Source organism: Taudactylus pleione, unplaced genomic scaffold (assembly GCF_031769625.1).
Source record: "Taudactylus pleione unplaced genomic scaffold, aTauple2 ptg000041l, whole genome shotgun sequence".
Classification (NCBI taxonomy): domain Eukaryota; kingdom Metazoa; phylum Chordata; class Amphibia; order Anura; family Myobatrachidae; genus Taudactylus; species Taudactylus pleione.
In genome coordinates, this window is record NW_028284443.1 from 32766111 (window position 1) to 32793717 (window position 27607).

At 41.2% G+C, this 27607-nt stretch overlaps 1 protein-coding gene across 2 annotated transcripts in view; it reads right to left on the reverse strand.

The window, feature by feature from the left end:
• Nucleotides 1–1918: 1918 nt before the first annotated feature.
• Nucleotides 1919–27607, reverse strand: part of SCAF11 (SR-related CTD associated factor 11) — a 92545-nt gene continuing 66856 nt past the window's right edge. Inside the window, exons 11-15 of one of the 2 annotated variants that reach the window (XM_088458073.1) lie at nt 15705–18656; nt 14755–15107; nt 3672–3890; nt 3338–3457; nt 1919–2649 (exon numbers count right to left, since the gene is read on the reverse strand). In XM_088458073.1, the coding sequence (XP_088314199.1) occupies nt 2536–2649; nt 3338–3457; nt 3672–3890; nt 14755–15107; nt 15705–18656 (3758 nt within the window). In that variant the 3' untranslated portion in view covers nt 1919–2535. The remainder of the gene's footprint in view (nt 2650–3337; nt 3458–3671; nt 3891–14754; nt 15108–15704; nt 18657–27607) is intronic. The other variant, XM_088458082.1, reaches the window with a different exon arrangement.

Here is a 27607-nt window from a genome sequence, read left to right on the forward strand (position 1 = left end):
ATGGGGTATTGTGTGTAGCATTTTGAGGACAAAAATTAATTTATTCAATTTTGGAATAAGGCTACAACATAACAAAATTTGGAAAAAGTGAAGCGCTGTGAATACTTTCCAGATGCACTCTAAGTATCCATGTCTAAGGCTGCTATGCCCTTCCCATGGAAAATCACACACTATCATGCCAAATTCCCCTACAATTGTCCAATGACTGCTTTCAGGTGACTGAAACATCTGCTTGACTAGGAAACTAGTAATATTTTTGATCTTAGCAGTGAGAAGTACTGAACGTATCCGAATAGATATTTCAGATCTTGGATGACCCAAGTTGGTTTCTAGATTATTCTCATGGATCACAAAAAGACAAGCTTACATGATCATGCCCTAGTGGAGTTTGACATGGTTAGAGATGTCAGATCCTGATCTTTGTCTAGTGAAACATCTATCGTCTTACCTCAATTTCACAGCTTCCCTTAGGCGGCATTTAACAGCTCTTCATCACCTGCTGTAAAGCCTTTTTAACCTGCCAAACCATCCTCCATCCAAGGATGGATCATTGTGGTCATGAGAGATACAGGGATAGATGTGCCCCCCTTTTAAAAGTCATACAGCTATAATGCATGCCAACTGTTTGTATTCCAGATGTACATTAATCAAGTACTATTGGAGTCTTTTTACAATCCGTTTCTTAGAGAAACTATCAGGTAGGTGGTAGCCTGCCCACCAGCTGGTGATCGGTGGCAAGCCTCCCGACAAGCAATCAGTAGTTTGCTATCTGAAAACATTCTTGTTCTAGGAAATAGAATTACCATCCAACAGCACCCACCCCATACTTTCCTAATTCTGCTGGTTTCTCTAATTGTGGTTTGTTCCAATGCCCAATATCTGCTTCTCTGTTTAACAGGCACTCCAAGAGGTCAGAAAAAGGCAGATGCAGACACCTAAAGACACAAAATTATTCAAAGCTCCCACTCGTTGCTTTACCGCTTGTTTGCTTTGTCGAGTTGACTTTCTCCTCCCCAGTTCCAGGGATACCTTTTATTGGGCAGTCTTCCTTTCTTCCACTGTCCTCAGTACCATGGTAAGTTGAGCTCACCTTTTAATTGCACGCAGCTATCCAGTACTTTTTGTTTTTTAATGCAATATTAAGTTGTTTTGCTTTCTACTCGAGTTTTATCTAGGATTGCCATCTGTAAAGTCTGATGGGTGAGTTTTGGTACATGTGCATGCATCGCAGCACTTGAGCCAGCCTGCTCCCTCAGATGTGGGACAAGGTAAGTGAATGATTTTTCATTTTAACAGCTTAGTCAGGAGGTCTGCACACCTACCCATCAACTGTAGGTAGGCTTCAATCCTATTTCCTATACAAATGAAAGTTTGAGAGGTCATAGATTCCTGCAAATGTCTATTTTTTTTAGTACATCACTTCATACTTTTGTCCAGAAGTTTACCAGAAACTTTTTTTTTTCCCCCCCTCAAGACTATATTGGTAACTCATTGTAGACTGCTCTATGGTCACATTGCAATTCATACAGGTTTCTTTAATCAATTGATTACCAATATACTACTGCCACCACATACAAACAACTGTCTCAGTCACACATTAAAACAGATGGATTCTTTGAGGATCAGCTTCTTGCAAAATAAAAACTTCTGTAACACTCTTATCACATAGAGATGTAACCGCTGTAACCTTACAATATTTAACATTGTTGAACTAAATGTAACTTTTAAAAACAAGCAAAACATTTTGTCACCATCTACCACAGTGCCCGTAACTGGACAGATTGTACCGGACTGAAGACTTTCTATAGCAATAAAAGGACAGCATTTTTATTGGATGGAGTGATAATAGTGAACATTTAACACATTAAAAAATGCAAAACTGTATGCATACACCATGAGTGAATAAAGACAAACCAAACAAGCAGCATAATATTTATTTGGTGTTTCCATACTTGGTGTCCATCTTAAAAAAATATATATTTGTTGGACACAAAATTTTGCAGTAGCATATTGTTATTCCGAAAGTTTATTTTCTAAACAGATTCTATATCAAGGTACAGACACTTTCATACATCGGGTACACTTAATGACTAGCGTGTCCAGTTAGACTAGAAAGGAGCCAAGAAAAACATTTCACTATGATTAGGGGAAAAAACACAATCAAAGATTCTCATGATCAGAATTTAACAGATTACATGTACTGTACACACAGTAACTGGCCGATAGCCAAGCATTGAGATTAACATCTCTAATATTACACACATCATTAAGTCAAAACTCTGTACATCATTATTAACCATACGTTCATTCTAGTAAAAACAAAAATCCATTTAAGTCTGTTTTGGGAGGGGTGGAAAAAAAAAGGTGAAAGGGGGACCATTAAATCAAACTTTCCTACATTGAAAAATAATTTTATCAAAACCCGATTTCAATCACAGTTGTGAACAATTATGTTGACACACTGAAATTGCACTTGACAATGACTGCTGTAGCAGTCTCTAATCTATTGTTGAAATTCCAGTGATTATCTGCAGCTCACAGTTTGTCCTCTGTCCCCTTTTTGCGAGAGTGTTTGTACTTGTCCACATATGCCTTCACAAGATTTGCCACTTTAGCCGAATCAACTTCTCCACTTTTACTGTGACAAACCTAAAAAAGCAAGTAACCATGAATGAGAGGTTTTGTATCTTTTGGAAAATACAGTTAATACTATAAGATTTGAGCACCTCAAAACAGAATTGAAGATTTACTATAAAAGACAAAAGAAAATGTATCCACATTTAGAACTTTTAACAGAAAGTTTAAAGTAATTTATATGTCTATAAAGACAACAATTATGTGGATATAAAATAAGATCTCATGAATCAAAAGTTCTTCATCTGATGAAGAACTTTGGTCAGTTGAAGATTTGGTTCAAGAGACATTGTGTATTTAGATTTGTATATTGATTTATCTTAAAAACAAAAATAATCAGTTACTAATTAAATGCTTACATTTGAACATTTTTTTATTGTTAAAGGCTCAACTGTTTGCTCACTCAGCACTGACCTTAAATATTGTAATGCAAAAAAAAAAAATTGTCTCTAGAGAGGGATATTGCTTACACCCTCTAGCAGACTTTTTTTTGAGACTTGGGAGGAATTTCTCTTTTGAGCACCAAAATCTTGAATATTTTTTATTTTGTTTTTTTTAAACTTCTTTTGTACTGTACCATATAAAAAAAACCTACTGAAGAGCTTCGAGTACCAAAAACCATCTTCGATTGGTATAATTGGTGCGATTGGTTACTTTTGACATATAGCACTCACATTATAGATTATATTGTGTAACAGCTTACCTTGTCAACAGCTTTCTTTACTATCTCCTTATATTCTTCCTTAGTGATGTCTTTATTTTGATAGTATTGTTTTATAGCCACTTTCACTTCATGTGCTGCTCTTTCTTGAATTTGCATTTTCTAGCAATGCAGATAAAGAATCTCAGTAACAGCACATATTACTCGACAAAACATTAAAACCAGTTAAAACTGTCAAAGTTTTTTAGTTAATTGCATCCTGCTACACCTTTTAGTTGGCTTATATTATGGCTAAATTGATAATAAAAGCAGCAAAATTAGCAGTTTTGAATGTAAATGGTCAAAAATGGCACTGGCATATTTTGCTTAAATATACCTTTTCCTTCTTGGAGCTATCCGCACTGGCTTCCACTGTTATACTTTCCTTTGCAGCAGCAGATTTAACAGAAACATGTGAGTTTTTGCTGTGACTTGATGTTGCCACACTACCAGAACTTGGTCCCAGAACCGTCCCAACTATTCCTTGGGCTGCTGTTGGAGCAGGCAAGAGTGGTGCACTCAAATTATTACTTACATGAGAAGCACTGGGATTACCCTGTTTTAAAAAGTTAATGAAATGTCAATATGTTTCCTTAATCACAAAAATGCAATCAAAAATAAAATAAAAAAACGAACATTAAAAAGGACCACTAATCTCCAAAACTGAAGTTTTAAGACATGAACATGTAGTAAAGGTAAATACATTGTTCATTGTTAACTTGACATGCCACTGCATCGCTGTCAAAAAGTATCCCCTCCCCACCCCAATCCAGAGAGCTAAAAATCCTCCCCCATCATTAGCACAGTGTTCTAATGGTATCTAATCCAGATTGCATAAGGTACTGTGATATCACTGTCTGCCCATGTGCATGAAACTACTCATCCAGAGTATTTCTCCAAAGCAAGATCACCCAACGTGTTAATCACTGAGGGTCATTTACAAACCACAAGAGTATAAAACAGCAGTGGAAACAGGTTTTATGATGTCATGGACATACATTTGTGCAATTACAGTATTACTGTATTCAGGGAAGGCATGGGCTTATATGCCAAGACGGTGTTTGTGACAAACATTTGCACTGGCCCAAGTAAATACTTGAGGCATTGAAGGAAATCCAATGCATAGGCATGACTAAACTGCAGTGTAATTGTGTGGGACTGCATTATTTCAATTAGATAAGTGTGGAGATGGTATATTTGACCGGTTCTGGAGATTGCATCTTTCAGTTCTAAAGACACTTGTGGGAAAGCATATTCCTAGGAGCATTAATGTAATAAGCTTTAAATACAGAAAATTGGCATGTAATTAAGGCAGTTGTGATGCCCCTGTTTGCACATTATAAATAAAGTAAAGAAGCAAAACCAAGCAGTGTTTTAGGAGAAAACCGGGCATGTACATTAATAAGAGGGGGTGGTCTAAAGTTTATACAAAGCTAGACTTGTTTTACCAGGAGTGCTACCAAAGACTGAAGTGGGCATGTAACTTGAAGTGTACTTTTGGTCAAAGCTGCACTGCTAGACTACAGATTGTAGTTTGTAAATAAACCGATGTCTGCTGCCTTCATCTGCAGCAGGTTGTCATAGTAAATATGAATTTGATGTAACAGATGTGCATTTGACAACAAAGTCTTCCCACGCCAGATTAGCAGTGACCTCATCACTATGCCGGGCTATTGGAGTAATACATCCTGGGTAGAACACCAAATGCCTATGAGATTTTCGATGTCTGCACTCTTTTTGAGAAATAGTCTCGGCTGACAGCTGTACAATTTAAATCAGTAATGTCTGCCATTTCGTTCTGTCATTTGACATTCAAAAAAACATATTCCATTATGGAAAGGTTGACCAAATTAAATGCACTCTGTAGCCAATGCGGAAAAAAGAAAGGAATTCTAATGGTTATTTTCATCACTTATTGATGCGGACTAGGTATCGTTTCATTTAAAGTCTGAGTGTTCCAACTTCAACCTTCTGAGTCAACGACTTGACCAGTGGTGAAACTTGCAAAAATGTTTTCACATCATGTCCCAGGAAATGATTACTAGCAACTAGAGAGATCATGCCTAACACACATAATTAGGTATATTGTATGTGAATTTCCCAGTGACAAGCCCTCAGTGGGTCACATGAGATGCTGTCTGGAGAGAGGTGCAGGGATACTCTCTGCTACAGAAACACCAAATATCTACCTTCTCATTCTAGGCTACAGATTGTGGTTTACTATGGTCAAAATTAACCAATGTAGCTTATGCAGTGGAGGAGAGCCATTAACCATTAGAAATTCATTGATTGTGTGACTGGATCGGACGTTCATTTCAATATGCAAGAAGTGTTTTCCGTTTATTACGGCAGCTAAAATTCTCAGAGTAAGGCTATCATTACAATTCAGGAAGCTCTCTGGTTAACCTTATTGTACTAAACTGAACTGCAGGCGAAAGAAAAAGTTTAGCTTCTATAAGGAATATCTTATTTTAAGGATAGTGGACAGATTTTACAATTTTGGGCCTTTTTATACTTTGCTGTTCTTCTTGTTAGTTTAATACAAAGAAATGAGACCTATTATCTCTCCCTATCTGGCACTTCAGATGTTCAAATATTCTTTAGGTACCAGAACAAACCGATGATGTGTGCAGAAAAGACCGTCACTCTGGAAACTGTTTGAAAGCATAAACTACTTGAGTTTATTTGGTGCAAGATATAGTAACGCTTCAGGTCTGCTCAGGGGGAGTTGGGAACAGGATCCCAACGGTCAGAATAGAGACAGCGGCATTCCGACAATCAGAGTCCCAAGCCAATTAGGTAAGTGTCCTAAGCCCTAACCCACATATCCTGCAGCCTAACCTTCACCTCCATACTTAAAATACTGTCCCTGGCATCCTGATTGCAAGCGCAAGCATCCAGACCGCTGCAATGGTAACTACATTAAATACACACACTATATTAACTTGTTAATATATAACTTGTTTATATAGATTGGTATATTAGTCTGTGTTCACCACACTGGAGATTAAAAGTGTCCAATTGTACTAGTTTGCAATTTATAGTTCTTTATTTCACTTAAAGACACTAAAGGACCTATCATACTCTTCTATACTGCACTAAAATAGTGAAAATTGTTTCTATAGCCAAACTAACTCTTATTTCACACCCATAATCACAAACGTCTCTGCATTAAAGGATTTAACCTATTTAAATATTTAGCTAATAATTGTAGTGGTGATGTAATCAATATTATTGTTTGGGCGATTTTGTAATCGGTTAGTCTTTTATAGAGTAAGTAAACTAACAAAAGTTTTATTTCAAGCCATAACTTAATTTACACGCCTTGCAGTTTTAATGATATACTATGGATATATGCAACATTTCCTTTTATAGAATTAAACATGAGTTCACTTCATATCTGCACTTCACTTTATTGTTGAATATACTTTATATTTTTGGAGACCATTTTGAGGGGTGTAGTGAATAAACTTGAACTTTCTATCTTTAAAACATATATACACTCTCATAACTGTCCCAATCTTCACTTTAATACAATGGCTCGGTGACCACCAGTTCAGAGGGATTATGTCTCAATTTTCTTTAGTGTACAGTGTGCCCTGTTGTCCATACTGTGAAGAGCTATTACTTGTAGAATAAAGGTAGGCATCTCATGACAGTATGATGCTTATTCCACACCTGACTAATATTAGGTATTTGTAGAGACCAGTAGGTAGGGGTCAGAATATATGGACATGGAAACTTCACTTGGTGTGTTACAGATCTACTTTACTCGAACAATGCGCCATCAGATAGACTTTGACACTCCAATTCTCTTTGTGTGTGCATGCAGTTAAACTAGAGTCTTGAGAGAGAGAAAAAAAAAAAGTGAGTTATGGTAAAACTTACCATTGTTAACTCTCTTTCTTCGAAGTCCATAGGATCCACAGGGAGACATTGGGGTGTAGGTGGGACCTGGAGGACCGGACACCAACAGCAAAGCTTTTCAATCCCAGGATGCTCTGGTTCTTCCCCCTATATCCCGCCCACAGCACTTCAGTTTTGTTAACAAGCCCAAGGCAGGAGCAGGACAGGAGTGAAGGAAGACTGATACACTGAAGAATCACACTCACAGAAAGAAGGAAACAAGTGACCAATAGAAGAAACCCATAGAAGTGTGTCAGGGCGGGGACCCTATGGACTTCAAGAAAGAGTTAACAAAAGTTAAGTTTTACCATAACTAATCTTCTTCTTCAGGGTCCATAGGGCTCCACAGAGAAACATTGGGGATGTCCCAAAGCAGTTGTTCAAGGGTGGGAACGCTCCTGCACTGATAGAACCCTACGCCCTAAGGAAGCATCCTGAGTGGCAAATGTATCAAAGGCATAAAACCTAAGAAAGGTGTGGCCACCTTGCATAGCTGTTCAGCTGAGGCGCCACACTAGGCTGCCCACGAGGGACCCACAGAGCGAGTAGAATGAATAGACACTGTAGCCGGCACAGGAAGGCCTGTCTGCATCTAAGCTTGTGAGATAGTCATGCAAATCCATCTGGCCAGAGTGTTTGTTAGCTGGCCATCCCTTCTTGTGGAATCCATATAGGACAAAGAGGGCGTCCCATTTCCTGATGGAAGTAGTACGTTCCACATACTTCTTTAGAACACGGACCACATCCAAAGAGGCCTCACCTGCCGAGAGGTCTGGTGAATTAAAGTCTGGAACCACAATTTCTGTATTCAGGTGGAAGTGAGAAACTACTTTAGGAAGGAAGCCTAGGCGGGTTCGAAAATCAGCCCTATCCTGATGAAATATCAAAAAAGGTGCAGCATGAAAGCGCCCCTAAATCTGATACAGACAGATGCTATAGCCAGAAGAAAGTTTTCGTAGTGAGCCATTTGATATCCATCAATTCCAGAGATTCAAATGGAGGTTCCTGAAGTGCTTTGAGCACCACTGACAAATCCCATGGAGCCACAGGAGGGACAAAGGGAGGCTGTTTCTGTAGAAGACCTTGCATGAAGGTGTGGACATCTGGCATAGAGGCAATCTTGCGTTGAAACCAGATAGACAAAGCAGAAACTTGCACTAGATGCAGTCCAGCCTGAAGAAAGGCAAGAATTCGAGAAACTCTAAAGACCAGGGGGTCATAGTTTCGAGTAGCACACCATTGGAAATATGAATGCCAAATTCTGTGGTAAATCCTAGCTGAGGCCAGTTTAGGTGCTCTAAGCATGGTCAGGACCACAGAGCTAGAAAATCCCTTAACCATTAGGAGGGAAGTCTCAAGAGCCAAGCCCTTAAAGAGCATGGCTAGGTCCGGATGTAGACAAGGACCCCGAGTCAACAGGTCTGCTTGTAGAAGAAGTTGAAGATTAACGTCTAAGGAGAGTCTTAGAGGATCCGAATACCAATGACGCCTGGGCAAAGCTGGAGCTATTAAAAAGGACTGTGCCTCTTTCTGGTCTGAAATTAAAAAGCACTCAAGGATGTAGGGATATTGGAGGAAAGAGATATGTCTACTGGAAAGTCCATGTCACTGACATGGCGTCCTTTGTTCTTGCTCCGTAAACAAGAAGTTTGTTGTTGTGTCTGGAGGCCATGCGATCCACTTCTGGAAGACCCCATTTGTCCACCAGAAGCTGAAAGACTTCTGGGTGTAGAGATCATTTTCCTGCATGCATGTCGTGACGACTGAGGAAATCCGCTTCCCAAATGAGAATCCCCGGGATGAACACTGGAAATGGCTGGGAGATTGCATTCGGCCCATGTGAGAATGCGGGACACATCCGTCATTGCTGATGGACTTCGAGTGCCCCTCTTGATAATTGAGGTAGGCCACAGCCGTGGCTTTTTCGGATTGTACTTGCCTGTTTTTCAGAAGATTCTGAGCCAGAGCTCTGTATATGGCTCGAAGTTCCAGGATGTTGAATGGCAACATTGCCTTGATTGGGGACCATCAGCCCTGGAAGGAGTGTTGGCCGGTCACTGTGCCCCATCCTTGGAGGATTGCATCCGCGGTGAGGAGAGCCCAATCCGGGATCCAAAAAGGACGACCCTGGTACAAAATGGGGAGTCTGTAGCCACCAGGCTAGGGATAGGCAAACCTCTCGGGGGAGGCTCATCAACTGGGATCCAAGCAGGTGAGGTAATCTGTTCCACCTGGAGAGGATCAGGTGTTGTAGGGGCCTGGAGTGAAACTGGATGAACTCCACCATGTCGAAGATGGATACCATTGATCCCAAAGCCTGCATTGCAGAGTGAAATCGACAGACTGCGACAGTGAAGCAGTCTGCGTAGTCTGTACTGAATCACTGAAATCTTGTCTGCGGTCAGAAAGATTCTCTGAACTCGAGAGTCCAGGAGGGCTCCCAAATGTATCATCCTTTGAGAAGGTGTCAGGGAAGACTTCTTCCAGTTGATCAGCCAATCGTGCATGTGTAGAAAGATAAGTTACCTGTAGATGGTGTTGAAGAGGCTCTGGGGAGCTTGCCAACAGCGAAAAACATCTCCCAAGCATGGGAGCAGTCTGATTCCTTGACAACAAAGTGAGGCCGCCAAGACTGCCATGATCTGGGTAAGTACCAGAGGGGCTATTGAGAGGTCAAATGGTAGAGCCTAAAATTGGTAATGTAGCGATAGCATAGCAAACCGGAGATATTGTTGATGAGAAGGCGCTATGGGTACATGTAGGTAAGCATCCTGAATCTCCAGGGAAACCAAAAAATCCCCAGTCTCCAAAGCTAGGATAACAGAACGATGAATTTCCATACGAAGAATTTCCATAAAAATATAGAACTCTGAACAAGTTTATCAGGGTGCCCGTGATTGAGGATAGGCCAATGAGACCCATTGGGCTTCTGAACTAAGAAAAGGGTAGAATAGCAGCCCTTGCCTTGTTGTGAGGAGGGGACCCAAATTATTACTCCTGAACTCAGCAAGCACTGAATGGCTTTGTAGAGCAGCAGGGTCTTGGTCGAGTCCGATGGAGGTCCTGCGCAAAATAATTGTTGGGGGGGGGGGGGGGTGTCGACTCAGGAAGGAGAGGGCGTATCCGTGGGAGACTTCTCTTACCCAGGCATCTGACGTGGTGATGCCAAACTGGTGGACATCTGGTAGCACAGGCCTGTTTGGCCCTAGGCTTGGAGGCCTTGGCTGACTTCTGGTGCCGTGGAAAAGACTGACCTTTGGCAGCAACGCCGTCTTGTTAGCTGCCAAGGTAGTCACAGTTTTATCTAGCTCTGAACCAAATAGGATGTCCCCCGAATAGGGAAGAGACTCCAGAGCCCGTTTGAATCTGAATCTGCTTTCCAGAAACGGAGCCAAACAATAAAACGGGCCACTACCAAAGTGGTAGATAACCTGGAGGCCAGGATAATATCCATACCTGCCTTACCTAAAGTAGGAGGCTGCATCCCTTATGTGAGATACATAGGAGAGTTGCTCCCGTGAAGCATCAGAGGGAAGTGTTTCTTCTAGGGCTTCTGCCCAACTCTCAATGGCTTTCGTCACCCAGGCCGTAGCCCTAGCAGGACGAGTAATAGCTCCTGTAAGAGTAAATAGATTTATGACAAACTTGTATACATCTATTTGTAGTCTCCTTCAAGGAAGTAGCAGTATGAATGGGTAACGTGGCATTTTTAACCAAACGAGTTACATGAGAATCCACCGCTGGGGAAATTTAGTGCAATCAATAGCTGGAAGAGGGTAAAAGGAATGTAATCGTTTTGAGATTTGAATCCTTTACCAGGCATTATCCATGCTTCACTCATGTGATCAGATACCTGGTCTGATTGAGGGAACTCTTGTAAAACTACCTTCTATCGTTTAAGAAGTGCATTCTTTTTTTAGGAGCGGGTTCATCCTCTTCAATTTGGAAAATGGATTTTACAGCTCTAACAAGAGCAGGTATATCTAGCTTAGAGGGTAGCTCCTCTTCTCCGGAGACTGAGTCAGAGTGAGAGAGGTCTGCATCTTCCGGTTCCCCAGATGATATGTCAGAATCAGATAAGAGTGGACTGGGATGAAAACAGCCAGTTTAGAGGGTTCGGTAGGTAAAGGCTTTTCCTTGTGTAGCAGTTGCTGCAAGGCTATAGAAGTAGTAGCCAAACTCTGTACTGAGGTAGACAGCATGTCTACCCATGGGGGAGGCAAAGGATTTGCAGGGAGTACCTGCTGTGGTCACCCCACAGGGGAAGCCACTACAGGGACCACTCTGTTTCAAATTTTTTTGCCAGCATTTGTGAAAAGGCAGCCCCAGGAGGGTCGGAGGGAAAGACACCGGGGCTGTGTAGCAATTATTGCAAAGCCCATACTAAATAAAGTCCCCGCTGAGCAGGCTTTACAGGATAACAGAATAGGGGCAGGATCCTGAGGCGGTTTATTATTCTTTCCTCTGCCTGCCATATTAATGATACTATGCAGTAAACATGTTACAGTATGTGAAATATGGCACAATGTAGTGCGCAAACGCACTATGTATGACCCAATATCATATGAAACAGCGTGCTCTATATATATATATATATATATATATATATATATATATATATAACGATGTAGTATGCAACAGTGTTAAATATGACAGCATGTAGTATGCAACAAGGTAATGTGCAACAGCACAATATGTGTATATAAAAGGTAGCACAATATAGTGTGCAACTGCATTGCTGGTAGACCCCCGGGAGTAACAGCGCTTTATAAAAGGCACAAGTTAGTTGCAAAAGTGCTACATCTGATACCAGGGACGTGCAACCACATTAGATCTGGCACCAAGTAGTGTGCAATGCGGTGTAAAGTATGTGATAGCCCTCGCAAATGTGAGGTACAATGACACTATACCTTAGTATGACAGGGTACAGTAGAAGAAAGGGATAGTTATAACTGACAATATAGAAAAGGAGAAGTTAGCGATAGCACAAGTCACATACAATTCAGAAAGAAAAATCACATTTTCTGCAATGAGCACTAATATCAGCTACTCATACCACAGTGGCTGGTAGGAAATAGCGCTGTATGACCGGGCCCTTGGGACAGGTATACAGGGAGACTGGACCCAGCGATTCCCAGAGACCTGGCTTGCCTAAAATGGCAGGCCAGGGAACACCAGGACAGCAGTAGAACGGCACCCTGAGTTGGGGGAGGGGCTGCAGGTAGTGCACCTTTTTCCCCTGGCTGACCTTAACCACCAGATCCCCTGGCCTTAATTATGCCTTTGTGCCAGTATGTTAAGGCCCCAGTGTTCTAGTGGAGTGGTGGGCTGCCTCCCCAGTGCCCACATCAGCACCTCTCGTCTGTCTCCGGAGACCAGAGGCAAGACTGCACTATTATGCGGGTCCCCGCGAACGGGGTTCCACCTTGCCGGTCTTCTGTATTCCTGGCTGCAGTCTGAGGGTCCGGGGAGCTTGCTAGCTGAACCCCATGTAGCCCAGCTGGGAGTACGGCGCTGCAGAGGGGTGATGGGGTGGCAGGACAGATGTCCGAAGGACAGTCTGGTGCTGATCACCCTTCCGGTAGAAATAAAAATTAAATGAAAATAAAAGCTTGGGCTACATTAGGTATCCCCCCTGTTATAATGGTTGTCCAGCTCCTTGCTGGACACCAACGAAACTGAAGTGCCCTCAGGCTGTGGGCGGGGTATAGGGGGGGGGACCGGAGTATTCCTGGGATTGAAAGGCCTTGCTGTTTGTGTCCGGTCCTCCGGGTCCCACCGACATTACCTTTCATGGACTTTTGTCCAGGAATGATGTTTGTCCATGAAAGATGACGTTTTGCCTCTGAGACCCGATTGTTGCCAGGATAAAAATCCTAATTTGGCGGAAAATCCGAACTAATCCAAGCCTGCACATCCCTAATAATCAGACTGATTTCCAGCTACATTCATTACTTTATGGATTAAATCCTTTACCACCTCATGTATGAAGAAGACCCTAATTTTACATCTGTGGTCCTCAAGAAGATTTCTGAGCAGTCATGGACATTTTTGCCTCACTCATCCACATGGACCTGTAAATGTTTGAGCTAGATTTTCACATTATCCAGATTAAACAGTCCAGACTCATTACTAGAAGAGTCTCTTACATTTTTAGAATAATCAAATTCTGATTAGGAATAACGATCTTCCACATCCATAGTTGTCAAAACTCTGTACTTCTTACTCCATGCCTAGCATAGAGAACATCTTTAGTAACAAATGATTCTTTCATCCAAACTATGAGGCATTTAAACTGCTCTGGAGATTTATTTTTTCCACTTTGTAAAGAAGTCTTTTTTTACAACATGCAGTTCTCAATCTATCAGTACTATAAGGTTTGTTACAAGCTACACAGCCTATGTCGCCCTTCACAGTTTCTACGAGAGAACTGCAGAAGGGTGCACCAACTATCCTGTATAATAATGCAATAAAAGCACTCCAAACTTAGGGGCTTCCCTCTCTGGAGCCTAAGTATAACTCTAAACAGCCAAACACCAGTCTGCCATATGCAATGTTCGCACTGATTTATGGACAGGGAACGCTATTAAGCTTTCCCAAATCCCACCTCCCAGTCTGGTGTTCCACATGAAACACGTCCCTATGACGCAATTTGTAAGAATGCGCAGTATTCCAGCATTCTTGTCCAAATGAGCACCCACTGAATTTCCACAACCAAGTCTGATCCCAGAGGTAGTAGACTAGCATTCCCAGGTAGCCAGCCCAGTCCTAGGCTAGAATCAATGGATGGAATTTACCAACGTTAGATACTGGAAAAGACATAGGGAAAGAACAGGAGCTGCATTAACATATAGGGGCATTTTCCTTAGACTGCCTCTACCTAACCTAGAAAGGAAGCTACCCACTGCAATGGCTGCCATAATGGACTGAAAAAGAAAAAACACCAACAGGACTCTAGTAAGCACAGTTATGTCTCATTATTCCTTATTCACCTCACCTGGGGACATGAAACATATGTAGTGACAAGTTGGAAATTTTAACTTAATTTTACAGAGCTGGGACAGACACCTTAAGATTCCAACACTATCTTGACTGTCAAATTGTTCTAATTTATTACAAAGACCACCACTTTGGTGAAGCAATACCATTCACGGTTCATTCCGAGACACATTGCATAAGTGTTTCACAAACTCATTCCTCAGGACGCACTAACAGTACACGTTTTCCAGATCTCACAGATTCAACAAGTGAAATAATTAGCTCCACCTGTGGACCTTTTAATGTGTCAGCGTGTAATGAATACACCTGTGTACCAACTAAAAAATGGAAAACATGCACTGTTAGTGCTCCCTTAGGAATGAGTTTAGGAAACACTGGCATAAGTTATTGCCATAAAAATCAAAACTTGTTAGTTGAAAAGTAATGAAGCAACAATATATATAACTGCAGTTTCTCTAACAATACGGAAAATAACTAACTGTATAGACAATTTACATACTAGCAAAACAAAATACCTGCACTGGTTTTCCATCTTGCTGTGGTGCAATGTAACTGACTTGCTGGGATGGTGGAGGCGGTGGTGGGGGTGGGGGTAATCCCTGAGGCACACTAGATGGAGCAGATACCTGAACAAGAGGTAGTGCTGGGTGGATATGGATGGGTAGTTGCGGATGAAGGTTATATGGATTGTGTTGGATGTTCACTATGGGTGGATGGACGCCCACGGGATAAGGGAAAATATTCATTGGTTGAGGCGGTGGTGGTGCATTCATTGGAGGCTGCACTACATTCATTGGAGGTTGCACTATATTTACAGGGATCGGCGTGCTCTCATTTTGTTGACTTGGTTGGTCTTTGAGAGCTTGATCTGTTTTGAAATAAAATGTGTATTAGAAACATTTATATAATCACACTTTTTCAATTGTAGTCCCCTTTTGGTGGGACTTTATGATTGTATGCACCTAAAACACTGCAGGTTTGCTGGTGTACATTTATCATATTTTTTTTACGGAAAAAAAAATATATATCTTCAAATTTCTAATTTATCTGCAAATTTGTATTGTTGCCAGCTTGGTGTATGTGGCCAGCCTGGATCACTACCAGAAATGGCTTGAGCATGGATAAGTAAACAGGCATGTCCAATTACACGGATATGTTTTAAAAGGCACTCAAATACATTTTACTTTTTCATGGGATATTCAATAGGATTTATGAGAAAGAAGAGCTGGTCGTAGTCAGGTAACATGCATTTAATGATGGTACATTCACTCATTTCATTACAGCCTATTGAAAAACAAGTAACATAATCCCATATTATGCCTGTTCTGTGTGGAACATGTCGCATGAACTACTAACCTAAAATTCAATGACACTTATTTTCAGGCCCTCCACCAGATATTTAGCCTGTTTTGTCTGGGTCAAACAGGTTTATCTTAGTTAAAACATATTGTGTAAAAATACATACCTTGGTCTTGGGACTCTTCTTGCCTCGGCCATACTGACTGGGCTCCTGTGGAGTTTCGCCCCCTTTTTGAGTAGTAATTTTGCACATCAGCAGGGAGTGTTTTTCTAACAGCCCAACTTGATGCAGATGACCATCCAGAACGATCAGCAGGTGGCTCAAACGAATCCTCATATTTCAGTTTATAGTTTTTATGCTCTGGGAACCTTGAAGACTCTTGCCCTGAAGTGTTAGGATTTCCTGAGTAGGACGGTCTATTGTTCCAATTATTCTCATTTTGGTCTCCATAACCAAATCCACCTCTGAAACCACCTCGGCCACGTCCCCCACGACCTCTGGGTGACTTCCAATCCATGTTAACATTTCTATTCCATGGATCCCCTGAGCTATACTGGTTGTTATCTTCCCAAGAACCACCTCTTCCTCTATTCCCTCTCCCCCTGTCCCCTCTTCCCCTAAAATCACCTCTACGATCTCCTCTAGGTCTACTATCACCTCTGGCATCCCCCCACCCTCTATCCCCCCTTCCTCTACTATCACCCCTCATCCAAACATCCTCCCTTCCTCTGCTGTCCACAGATTTCATCTTTTCCATCACCCAATCAGGGTAATCATTTTTATTCTCTGTATATTGCTCAACAGTCTCTCTTGTATCGTATTTTTCATTTCTAAAATGTTCGTTTGTCTTTTCATGTTCATTTCTTCTGTACCTTTCACTTCCCCTAGGACTCTTCCAATTGTCATTTGATCGCCGTTCTTTCCAAGGTGGTGAACTACAGTCCTTCTCACTCCTATCAGTGGTGTTACTTCGATTTCGGTTTCTGGTACGTGATCCAGACCTTGAACAAGACCGACTTCTAGATCTAGACTGCCTCCTATTATGGCGGTCTCTGCTCCTCCCTTTCCATTGTGAAGCATGATTACGATCTCCATCTCGGTCACGTGATCTAGATTTACGTTTAATGGGAGTGTCTCTAACTTTAGATCGTGAACGGGATCTTTGTCCTTCTTTAACATCACTTTTTGTAGGAGACCATGTTATTGATGGGGAATGAAATCTAGATTTTCTTGCTCGCGATTCTTTTTTAGGTGTATCACTACTAACAGACACTAGTTCCTTTTTAGGTGTATCACTACTATGAGACACTAGTTCTTTTTGAGGTGTTTCACTACCAAGAGACACTAGTTCTTTTTGAGGTGTATTACTATTAAGAGAAACTAATTCTTTTTGTGGGGACTGCATTATCTCTTTGGTTGCAGATACCAAAGAATCTAACTCAGCTGTGTTAGTTATATTTTCTACAGACTGCTCAATTTCGAATTCATTATGATCACTACATACAGAATCACAATCCATAGCTACAGATTCAATGTTATCATCACAAAAAGCCTTTTGAGTTTCATTCTTTACATCAGGATATTTTCCATTATCACCTACATCAATATATGGCTCAGGTAAGCTTTTAAACATCTTATTTTCTAAAAAAGGACTTTGTATGTCATCACTGCAAAGTCTGTGCACTAGAGTTTCATCTGCTTCACAAGAGCCCTCAGATACAGAACTTTTAGGTAAAGCCATACACTGTTCTGGAAGCTCTGTTCTATTTACAGAAATGTCAAGGCTACAATTATGGTCTGATTCACAAGGTATGCATGTCTGAGCGTCTTCAATACATTCTTTCGGTTTGGCTGACTGCAAGTTCACTTCCAGGCTATTCTCCTGTTCATCAGTTCTATGATGCAGTTTTAAAGATCCATCTGACACAGGTTGTTCAATATTTTGCATTTCCATAGTGGCTTGTGCTTCACACTGATGTTCTTTAAAAGAATCATGGAAAGGTGGGGAACGCTCCAAGTCACAGTGCTCGTCTGATTCCTCAGTGACATAAACTATAGATTCCTCAGCTTTACATGATGTCCCATCTTCTATTGCAGGTGACAAAGAAAAGCAATGTCCATTTTTCAGTTGAGAGAGATTGCTTGACTCCCTATTTTCAGAATGGACTTGCCTGAGATCTGAACAGTCCTCCTCATTAGCATCTTCAGATGATGATGAAGCAACAGAGTGTTTAGACTTGCATTCCATTTCAGAAGCAGGGGAACATGTAGATTCCTGCTGTACCTTAACAGAGGACAATGGTGAGACATCTTTGTTATCAGAGTCTATGTGCCTCTCTGAAACGTGTGAAGATGAATCTTCTTCAGAAACACGCACATTCCCAGACTCCAAAGAATGTTCTTTGGATCCCAACTGCTCCACATTGTCCGACTCATGCTGCAATACAGGTGCCAAGGAATCTAACACACTTTCTCCTAAAGCAGTCTGTCCATTTTTAAAGACTGGGGAGGTGGGTATATGCTCGCTGTCAAACTGATTCTTCCCAACACACTGCGTACTTTGCATAGGTGATGAAACGGACAACTGTTCATCAGTGTGTTCCAGAGGCAAGTTATCAAGAGAATGATCATCTACATGCTGGTAACCTTTTTCAGTGCTGTTTGTGGGAGGTACAATTGACTCATATTGTTCTGTTCCTGACAATTCCTCTTCTGGCATTTTACACTTTTTCTCCTCTTGCTCCGGTTCACTTTCAGAATTTTCCTGACTATCATTAGATTCTTCTTGCGTGATTGTTGCTGATCGGAGTCGCTTCCTAACTTGAGATCTTTTTTTAGGTGCTTTTTTTCTTTGTTTGGAAGGTTGTTTACTTGTATGTTCAGAAGCTTTTTTGGAAGAAGTATTACATCCAAGTGTATCATGATCAGAGCTACTGGTTTTTGGTGAGCTTTGAAGTTGGCTTACATCAGATTTGCTATTTCTTGCGGATCTCCGTCTAGGACTAGACTGCACAGGTTTTTTTCTTGTTCCTCTGCTATTTGATGCACCAGATGCGGTTTGCTTTTTCTCAGTGCCTTCTTGGGCACTAGAGTGAACACAGGTTCTTTTTGAGAAATCTATTTAGAGGAAAAAAAAAACCACAACAATCAAAAATAAGGTCAAAATAAATTAATACAACTGCTACATAAAGTATGTTAAACAGCAATTATTCCCTAATGGCAATAATGATCATTTACACATGGTAATAGGTTACTTGGCACAAAAGCAGAATTACCTATATATCTACATTTACCAACATGACAGAGCTGCTAAAATTCAATCTTGGAAGAGAAATTGAAATACCTAATGGAATAATGTCTCTAGTTGCCAAATCATTGAAAAAAGTTTTAGGTGGTCTTTGCAATATTACTTCAACAATGCACTCAGATATTGAAGAAACATTGCATTACTCACCCAAGAAAGGTAAACTTAAAGTAAGGTCCCCCACGCATGGTACATTTCAAGAGGCGGGTGGATAGGGTGTTAAGCTACATTTCGACTAACTACCCAACTGTAAAGCACCACGGGACATGCTGGTTATATAGAAGTTAAAATGGTGCATTTCAACCACAAGTTTTTACACTGCATGCTCATATAAAGTTGGTGCATTTTTCAAAGGATAGACAGTGCCAATTCATGTAATCAACCAGCATTGAATATATTACTAAGCAAATTTACAGCAGGTACAGACAAAAAGGGACTGTATAGTAAAAGCATATGGGTATACACAGTAATTTTCAAGCATGGTCATCATACTGTAAATTAGCCCTGGCCAACCAGTGGCTTTCCAGCTGTTGTGAAAGTCCCAGGATGGTTTACCAGCTGATCGGTGTGTCTCTCTGTTTTAGAGGGGCGCCGCGTCCTGCCCAATTTCAAAAGGACAGAAGCGCCCTGCTCTTTTGGCAGCGCCCCGCTAAAACATACCAGGTGCCGTCCCCAGTGTCCCACGGGTAGGCAATATTGAGGTGCATCGATCACCGTCTGAATAGATTCCGTGCGCATGTCATCTATTTAGAGAGGGGAGAGCTTGGATGAAAGGGGGTGCGCCTCTTAAGGACACGCCCCTTTTTCATGGCCACTTCCCATTTTCACCACGCACTAGAGTGCCCTGTCGACGGTCTGGCTTCCTGCCCGGCACCAGACCTAGAGTGAACACAAACTTATAATTTCAACTACACAAATTTCACGGAACGTTAACCTTTAAGCAGGGGTGGGGAACCTTTTTTCTGCCGAGGGCCATTTTGATATACATTATTCGTGGGCCTGGTGATGTCACATAGGGGCGGTGATTACAGCAATGCCCAGGATGCTTCGGGGAGCTGTAAGGGCAGCGGTGTGACCGTCTGAAGCGTCCTAAGGACGCTCCAGTGGCACTGCTGCATAGATTTTAGCTACAGGGTGCTATTTTAGGCATCCTGCTAGCCAAATGAGGCTAGCAGAAAAAAGCTCAGAGGGCCAGACCAAATGATTCCGAGGGCCTTATAAAGGACCCCGGGACTGAGGTTCCCCATCCCCGCTTTAAAGACTAAATAAGGTCTTCATATTCCTAGCCCTAATTAAAATCTTCAATAGAGTTGTCTAGAATACATCAACTTTCATCAATCAGATAACTTACCTATGGCTGAAAGGGATGTGGCAAAATTGTTGGCCAGTTACACCTAGCAGATAATCTAGAACATAGTTTTTCAAACTCGGTCCTCAGTACATGTTTTCCAGGTCTCCTCACAGAGTCACAAGTGAAAGTATTAGCTCCACCTGTGGATCTTTTAAAATGTGTCTGAGTGAAGAATACACCTGTCCACCTGCTGGGTAACTTGGAAAATGTGACCTGTGTGGGGTCCTGAGGACCGAGTTTGAGATCCACTGATCTAGAAGAACAAAGTCCTTGCAGGACTTTATCCACTACTGAACTCTAACACTAATAACAAAATCTGGTTACTAGTGGGCATAGAAGAAAAAAATATTTACTCTTTTACATAGTTGCCTCTATTACAGATGGATTTAGTCAGGTACTTTTAAATATATATGATTCCCAATATACAAATGTGTTGTACACCAACGAAAAGGTTTTAAACCATGTCTTTGCCATTATTGCAGTTCTCATTCATCTCTTGCAGTTTATACTTTTCATTTTAGATCATTGATTACACAGGCGCGATGGAAACATTGCTTGTAAAATGTTCACACTTCTCCATAGATTTTTGAATGCCAATTTCAGTAAAAGTACTAAAAATATTCAATCACGCTCCATTTTTTCGGTAAATGAAAATTATTTTGCCTTCCATTAATTTGTCTATTCTTACATATAAACCTATTTTGATTATAGCCCATTTGTTTACAGAAGTTTGTATCATCTGACAAATGTACTGTAAAAGGATTACTTTTGAAACAAAAAAAATTGAGATCATGAGTTTATCCCAAAAAAGCCCTTCTGTCCCTGTTCACATCAGATAAGGTCTAATGACACTGTGAAAGCTTTGGCAAAGTATCTGTAAAAAGTTAACGGACAGTCAGATGCCAAATTCAAAGATTACATTTTTGTTGGAACAGATCTGAAAATAAATAAATAGATATAGATCTATATACACATACACAGTATCATATATATATATATATATATATATATATATATATATATATATATATATATATATATATATATATTTATGGAAAACTTCAGTACAGTACAGAGGGACCAACTACAAGAATATAGTGGGAAACACAAAGCATTAAGTTGCTTAATGAGCTTTGGACGGTCACTTCGAATTATTTTCTTTAAAACCTTGCTAGTGAGGAGCATGGAGAAGATTCCACCAAGACATAGAGGAGATGGAAATAAGATACCAGGGAAGATGGGACATTAACATGATGGGAGACTGCTGTTGCATGCTTCATAGTGAAAACAAGTAAGCAATATATAGAAGAAAAATACCAAAAAGCTTTGAAGGGAAAAGAAAAGGGTAGTATGAGGACTTGCAGATGTAAGCAACAATGTAAAGGGGTTCTTTGTTACATTTTGTTTAACATGTTAATTTTATTACCACAAGTTACAAAATATTATCATTTGACCAAAAAACATGTGAATAGGCCATTTACCCATATCTTCACATCCATTTTATGAAAATACTTACGTTTTAATTTAAAAAAACACAAAACTGATTTTTCTCATCACACCAAATACCAAATAATGGAATAAGCAAGAGAATTCGACAATTTTCAGTGAATCACATTTTGCATGCCAGTGTTACCTTAATATCCCCAAGAAGCCAACATGAAATAACTACCACTACTTTAAGAAATCAACTTCTTAAATTGCACGAAAGGCTCTTCCAGCTGCTCCCAAGTCAAAAGCACTTTTTAAATTTTACTCATGCCAGTCCTGTTACCTTGCATTTTAAGCAATCTGGCTCTGCCAATTGCTCCAGTGACCCCACTTTGCATTTCTTTAAACCTCAACCGCCAAACCACCTCGCATATGCTACTGCAGAAACAAGAACCTAAGGGATTTACTCATCGTAAGTAACTTTCTTCCTGAACCTTTGCTAGGAAAATATGGTTAACAAAACAAAATTCTGTCTACTGTATATTTGAGCTGCATAGCTTGCAGTACCATGTTGACCTCTTATTTTCTCTACCCACACTGACCAGAAGATATTCAAAATAAGAGTTATGGTAGACTTGTCACTGATGACACTTTCTTCGAGGCTTATAGGGTCCACAGGGATAATGTGGTTGGAGTGATCCAGGCACCAAACAGTCAAAGCTTTCAGCTCCCAGGATGCCTCTGGTCCTCCTCCAACAATACCCCCCCATGCCCGGCCTCAGGCATTCAGTTCTGTAAACAAGCCCAAGGGCAGGAGAAGGAAAGAGGAGAAGGCAGAACAATTGTACACCAGAAACACACTCATACAAGATGAGGGAATTAGTGACAGAAATAAAAATTACCCAATGCAGCCAGGATGTGTCAGGGTGGGTGCCCTGTGGACCTTTAAGAAAAAAAAAGTTATCAATGGCAAGTCTACCATAACTCTTATTTTCTTCTTCAGGTTCCAAAGGGATCCACAGGGATACCATGGGGATGTCCTAAAGCAGTTCCCCTAAGGGTGAGGACGCTCCTGAGCAGAAAGGAGAACTAGTCACCCAAATGAAGCATCCTGAGAGGCAAAAGTATCAAAGGCGTAGAACCTGAGAAAAAAGTGTGAACAGAAGACCACGTGGCACCACGACTAAATGCTGATGATGGCCCTACAGACAGAGTAGAATGTGCTGTCACCATGTTTGGAACAGAGAGATCAGCTTGTGTGTATACCAGAGATATAGTCACACGTAACCAAAAAGCCAGAGTCTGTTAGCTGGCCATCCTCATTTGCGAAAACCATGTAAAACACACAAAAAAAAAAAAGTGTATCCAATTGTCGGAAAAAAAAAAAAAAAAAAAAATGAGTTTGTACGCTCCACATAGATACGGTAAGCACGAACTACATCCAGGGAGGCTTCACCTACACAAAGGTCTAATTACTGAACAGCTGGAACCACAATCTTTTCATTCACATGAAAAAGGGACACTACCATAGGAAGGTAAGCCTCCCTTGTGCAGAGAACAGCTTTATCCTGGTGAATAAATAAAAAATGGGGAGCTACGAGAGCGCTGCCAAATCAAAGACTCTGCGTGCAGAAGAGATAGCAAGGAGAAAAAAGGTCTTCGCTGTCAACCATTTGAAATCCCACGGTGCTACAGGTGCGATAATAGGAGACTGAACTCTGAAAACCCCCTGGAAAAAAAATTAAATAATCTATCAGCTGGTAAAAAAGCAATCTTTCTCTGGAACCAGACTGACAGGGCACTCTCAAAGTGGCCAGGCGGAGACAAAGGTCCAATCGAGCCTGGAGAAAAGCCAGTACCCGGGAAGCCCTAAAAACCTAAGGATCATATTTTCTGTGGGAACACCATTGACCAAAAGAATGCCAGAGACTGCAATAGATGCAGGGAGAGGAAGGCTTTCGTGCCCTAAGCATTGTTTGAATCACAGAGCTGGAGAAACCCTTGGCTCTTAAGATGAAAGACTCAAGAGCCACACCATCAAAGCCAGACGAGGTAAGTCCGGATGCATGCAGGGACCCGGCGCTAACCGATCCGGCCATAGAGGAAGAGGATACGGACAGTCTACGGATAGATTCCATATGTCGGTTAACCAATTATGTCTGGTCCAAGCAAAAGCCACTAGGTATTACTGTTCTGCCTTCCTGCTTGAATTTCCTGAGAACCCTTGGGAGAAGGGAAATCGGAGAAAAGAGATACGCAAGCTTGAAGTCCCACCTTACTGCTAGTGCGTCCACGAAGGCTGCTGAGGGATCTCTGGTCCTGGACCCGTACCTGGGGATCTTGTGGTTGTGACATGATGCCATGAGGTCTATCTGGTAGGTACCATTTGTTCGCCAAGAGTTGAAAAACCCCCAGGTGGAGAGACCATTCTCCGGGGTGTATGTCCTGTCGACTTAGGAAGTCCGCTTCCCAATTGAGGACTCCCGAGATGAATATTGCGGAGATCGTTTGAAGAGGACATTCAATCCAAATCAGAATGTTTGTCACTTCCCTCACGGCTGCATATGACACTGCGTGCTTCCTGATGATTGAGATAGGCTACTGTGGTCGCATTGTCAAATTGGATCTGGACCGGCCTGCCCTGCAGGTCCTGTGCCACAATGAGTATTTTGTATACTGCTCGAAGCTCCAGAATGTTTATGGGGGCGGATGACTTTCCTGATTTGTCCATCTTCCCTGAAAGGTGTGATGACCAGTCACTGCCCCCCACCCGCGAAAACTGGCAACCATGGTGAGAAGTACCCGATTTGAAAACCAGAATGAGAAGGACAAGGAAAAAAGCCCTCTGGAGTGAGCTTGCGTAGGATTTGCAATGATCAGGCCACAATCTCATCATCTGGCAGGAATACCCTTTGTGCCTGAGAATCCAGAAGTGCCCCCAGATGTACTACCTGCTGTTTTGGAGAAAGAGGATTTCTTCCAATTGATGATCCAGCCGGGCTTCTGTAGACAGGCAATGGTCAGTTGGAGATGGTGTAGTAAAACATATAGGATAGTATTCTGATTCCCTGATGCCTGAGGTAGGCCGTCATAACTGCCATTATTTTAGTAAAGACCCGAGGGGCCATTGATAGACCAAAGGCTAGTGCCTGAAATTGGTAATGTTGTTGCAGGACAGCAAACCGTAGAAGTTGTTGGTGGGATGGTGTAATAGGCATATGCAGATACGCATCCTGAATGTCCAGGGAAACCATACAATCCCAAGGCTCCATTGCCAAAATAATTGACTGAAGAGTTACCATACGAAACTTGGGTAACAAGGATAAGCTTGAGGATTTTAGATTTAGAATAGGGTGATGACTCATTCAGTTTCTGAACCAAAAATAGGTAGGAACAACAACTAGGGATGTGCAGGCTCGGATAGGTTCGAGTTTGCACGTTGAGTTCTGATTTTTCCCTCCAAAAAAACGGAACTCAGAAAGAGGCAAAACGTCATCTTGCATGGACGAACATCATCATTCCTGGACAAAAGTCCGATCCGTGGCATCAGACGATAAGGCCCCGGTGGTTTAATGAGGACACGGACGCTCTGGGCCCTCACTGCAATGGCTTTTGGCAAGTCTCTGGAAGCAAGGAATGCCACGCGCGATTCCCCGTAAGCGAGCAATCGCCTTACCTGACCTCTCCGTGCGTTCGGTTGCAGTCTGTGCCCCAGCATCGCTGCTAGCAAGCTCTACAGTGACATGACGAAATCACCAGAGATGTTACTGGTGTTGCAGCCTGGCAGAGGTAGAAGGAGTCGCAGTGCATGTGTTTTAATTCAGATACTCAGCACTGCTAACTCAAAAACATATAAAATAAAATAAAACATAAAATAAAAGCTTAGAACTGCCTGAGCAGTACAGTTACAACAGTGCCTCTGAATCCTGCTACACCAAACGAACAACTGAATGCCTGTGGTGGGGTATATGTGGAGGAGGACCAGAGGCATCCTGGAAGCTGAAAGTTTTAACTGTTTCATGCCTGGATCACTCCAACCACATTATCCCCATGGAACCTGAAGAAGAAACACTGATAGTCTTGTAATTCTGTTTGTCTTGTGTGGGCTCCACTATGCTGAGAAGAACTACCTACTGCAAAAGTAAATACAGAAAAAAATCAACCACCACCTCGTATACAAGAAAGGGTGAGACATTCGCACCAGGAAAATATATATATATATATATATATATATATATAACCCTTAGTAGTGTTAAACTCTATATAGAGTATATTATCAAGGGAAAGGGGTGCCACTCTGAGATACATAAGTAATAAATAACAGAAAAAAGAAAAAAAGATTCCCATGAATGAGTGCACTAGACCCTACAAAAATAATCTAAAACTTAACCTTTATTATTAATATAATAGCCACATATGTGGTATAATAAACATAGCAAAATCCAAAACCAAGATAATATGAAAAATAAATATTTAAAATGTTATAGTGCTCAGTTCCTAAATGTCCCAAATAAAACTAAAATAGTAGTATTAAACTGTGTATAATACCTATATTGAATTGTTCAATGACATACAATATTAAATTCTCCCTGGAAAATCCAGGATTCTATATAGGTATTATACACAGTTTAATACTACTATTTTAGGAATATATATATATATATATATATATATATATATATATATATATATATATATGACAATGATGTCAAAACAGCATACATGGTGATACATGATGGTCCATATGTCATGGTATGCGATATCAGGCAATGCAGGCAATCATAGATCATACATAAATAGAATAGCTAATAAAAATGGAAAAAAATTAAAATATAAATAAAAAATAATACATAAACCAGCTATTGGGAACATATGAGTATGAGGAAGGACCTGGGACTATGGGGCCTGAGGGTACTCTATACATGACTACCAGTATGTATAGAGTACCCTCAGGCCCAGGTCCTTTTACTTTTTTAACATTTTTATTAGCTATTCTATTTGTGTATGATCTATGATTGCCTGATATCGCATACCATGACATATGGACCCTCATGTATCACCATGTATGCTGTTTTGACATCATTGTCCTCTTTATATACATGATTGTTTTATCCACAGCTTCTATCTTACTACGATCTTAATAGCTGCCAGTTATCTCTGCCATTCCTCCTTCAAGATGGCCGACAGCACTGGACATTCTGCCCCACTTCCTGTTACACTGCTAGCCCCACTTCCTGTTGTGCCATGCTGCTTTAGATTTGTATTCCTGCAGCTACATATAAGTTCATATACAAGTCCTTAGAACCTAGCAAACACCACTATTGGGCACACAGGCACTTGTAATACAGTGAACTATATCGCACACGCACGCTTCCGGTTTTCCGGCAGCGCTGACGCACTTCCCGTCACGGGGTATATAAACCCTTGAGTCTGACACAGCGCTTGCACCAGCTGATCCCTTGACAGACCAGCACACAGGTAGGACACAGCTATGGCTTGCCTTTAGACATTTTTTACATAGACTCACCACGCTGTCACTCACCTATGGTTATTTCAGCATGATCGGATATGTGGCGTGTGCTAGTTTTTCAATATTTTGTATTTTTTATTACTTATATATATTATGTTTCATGTACTTTCTGGTGTGTTTTTTCTACAGTGTCAGTCACAGTGTATTGTGCAGGTATATGCATAATACACAGTCACTGTATATTATGCAGGTATATGATGTATACATAGCAGGATTCACCCAAGATCAGCATGTGTGTGTGATTTACAAATAGACATATACTTTATGGTTATATCTGCCGGCACGGACAGCCTTCGTGCTAGATCATTTTCATTATATGGCTGAACACTGCTCTCATGATCCATTTATAAACACAGAGCTTATGGCATTTATACACATGTATGATTGAAGGGCCTGTTAGACTTTGCATGCTGACGTTGTTTATATGTACTCCCTTGCAGTTACTATGATGTCTA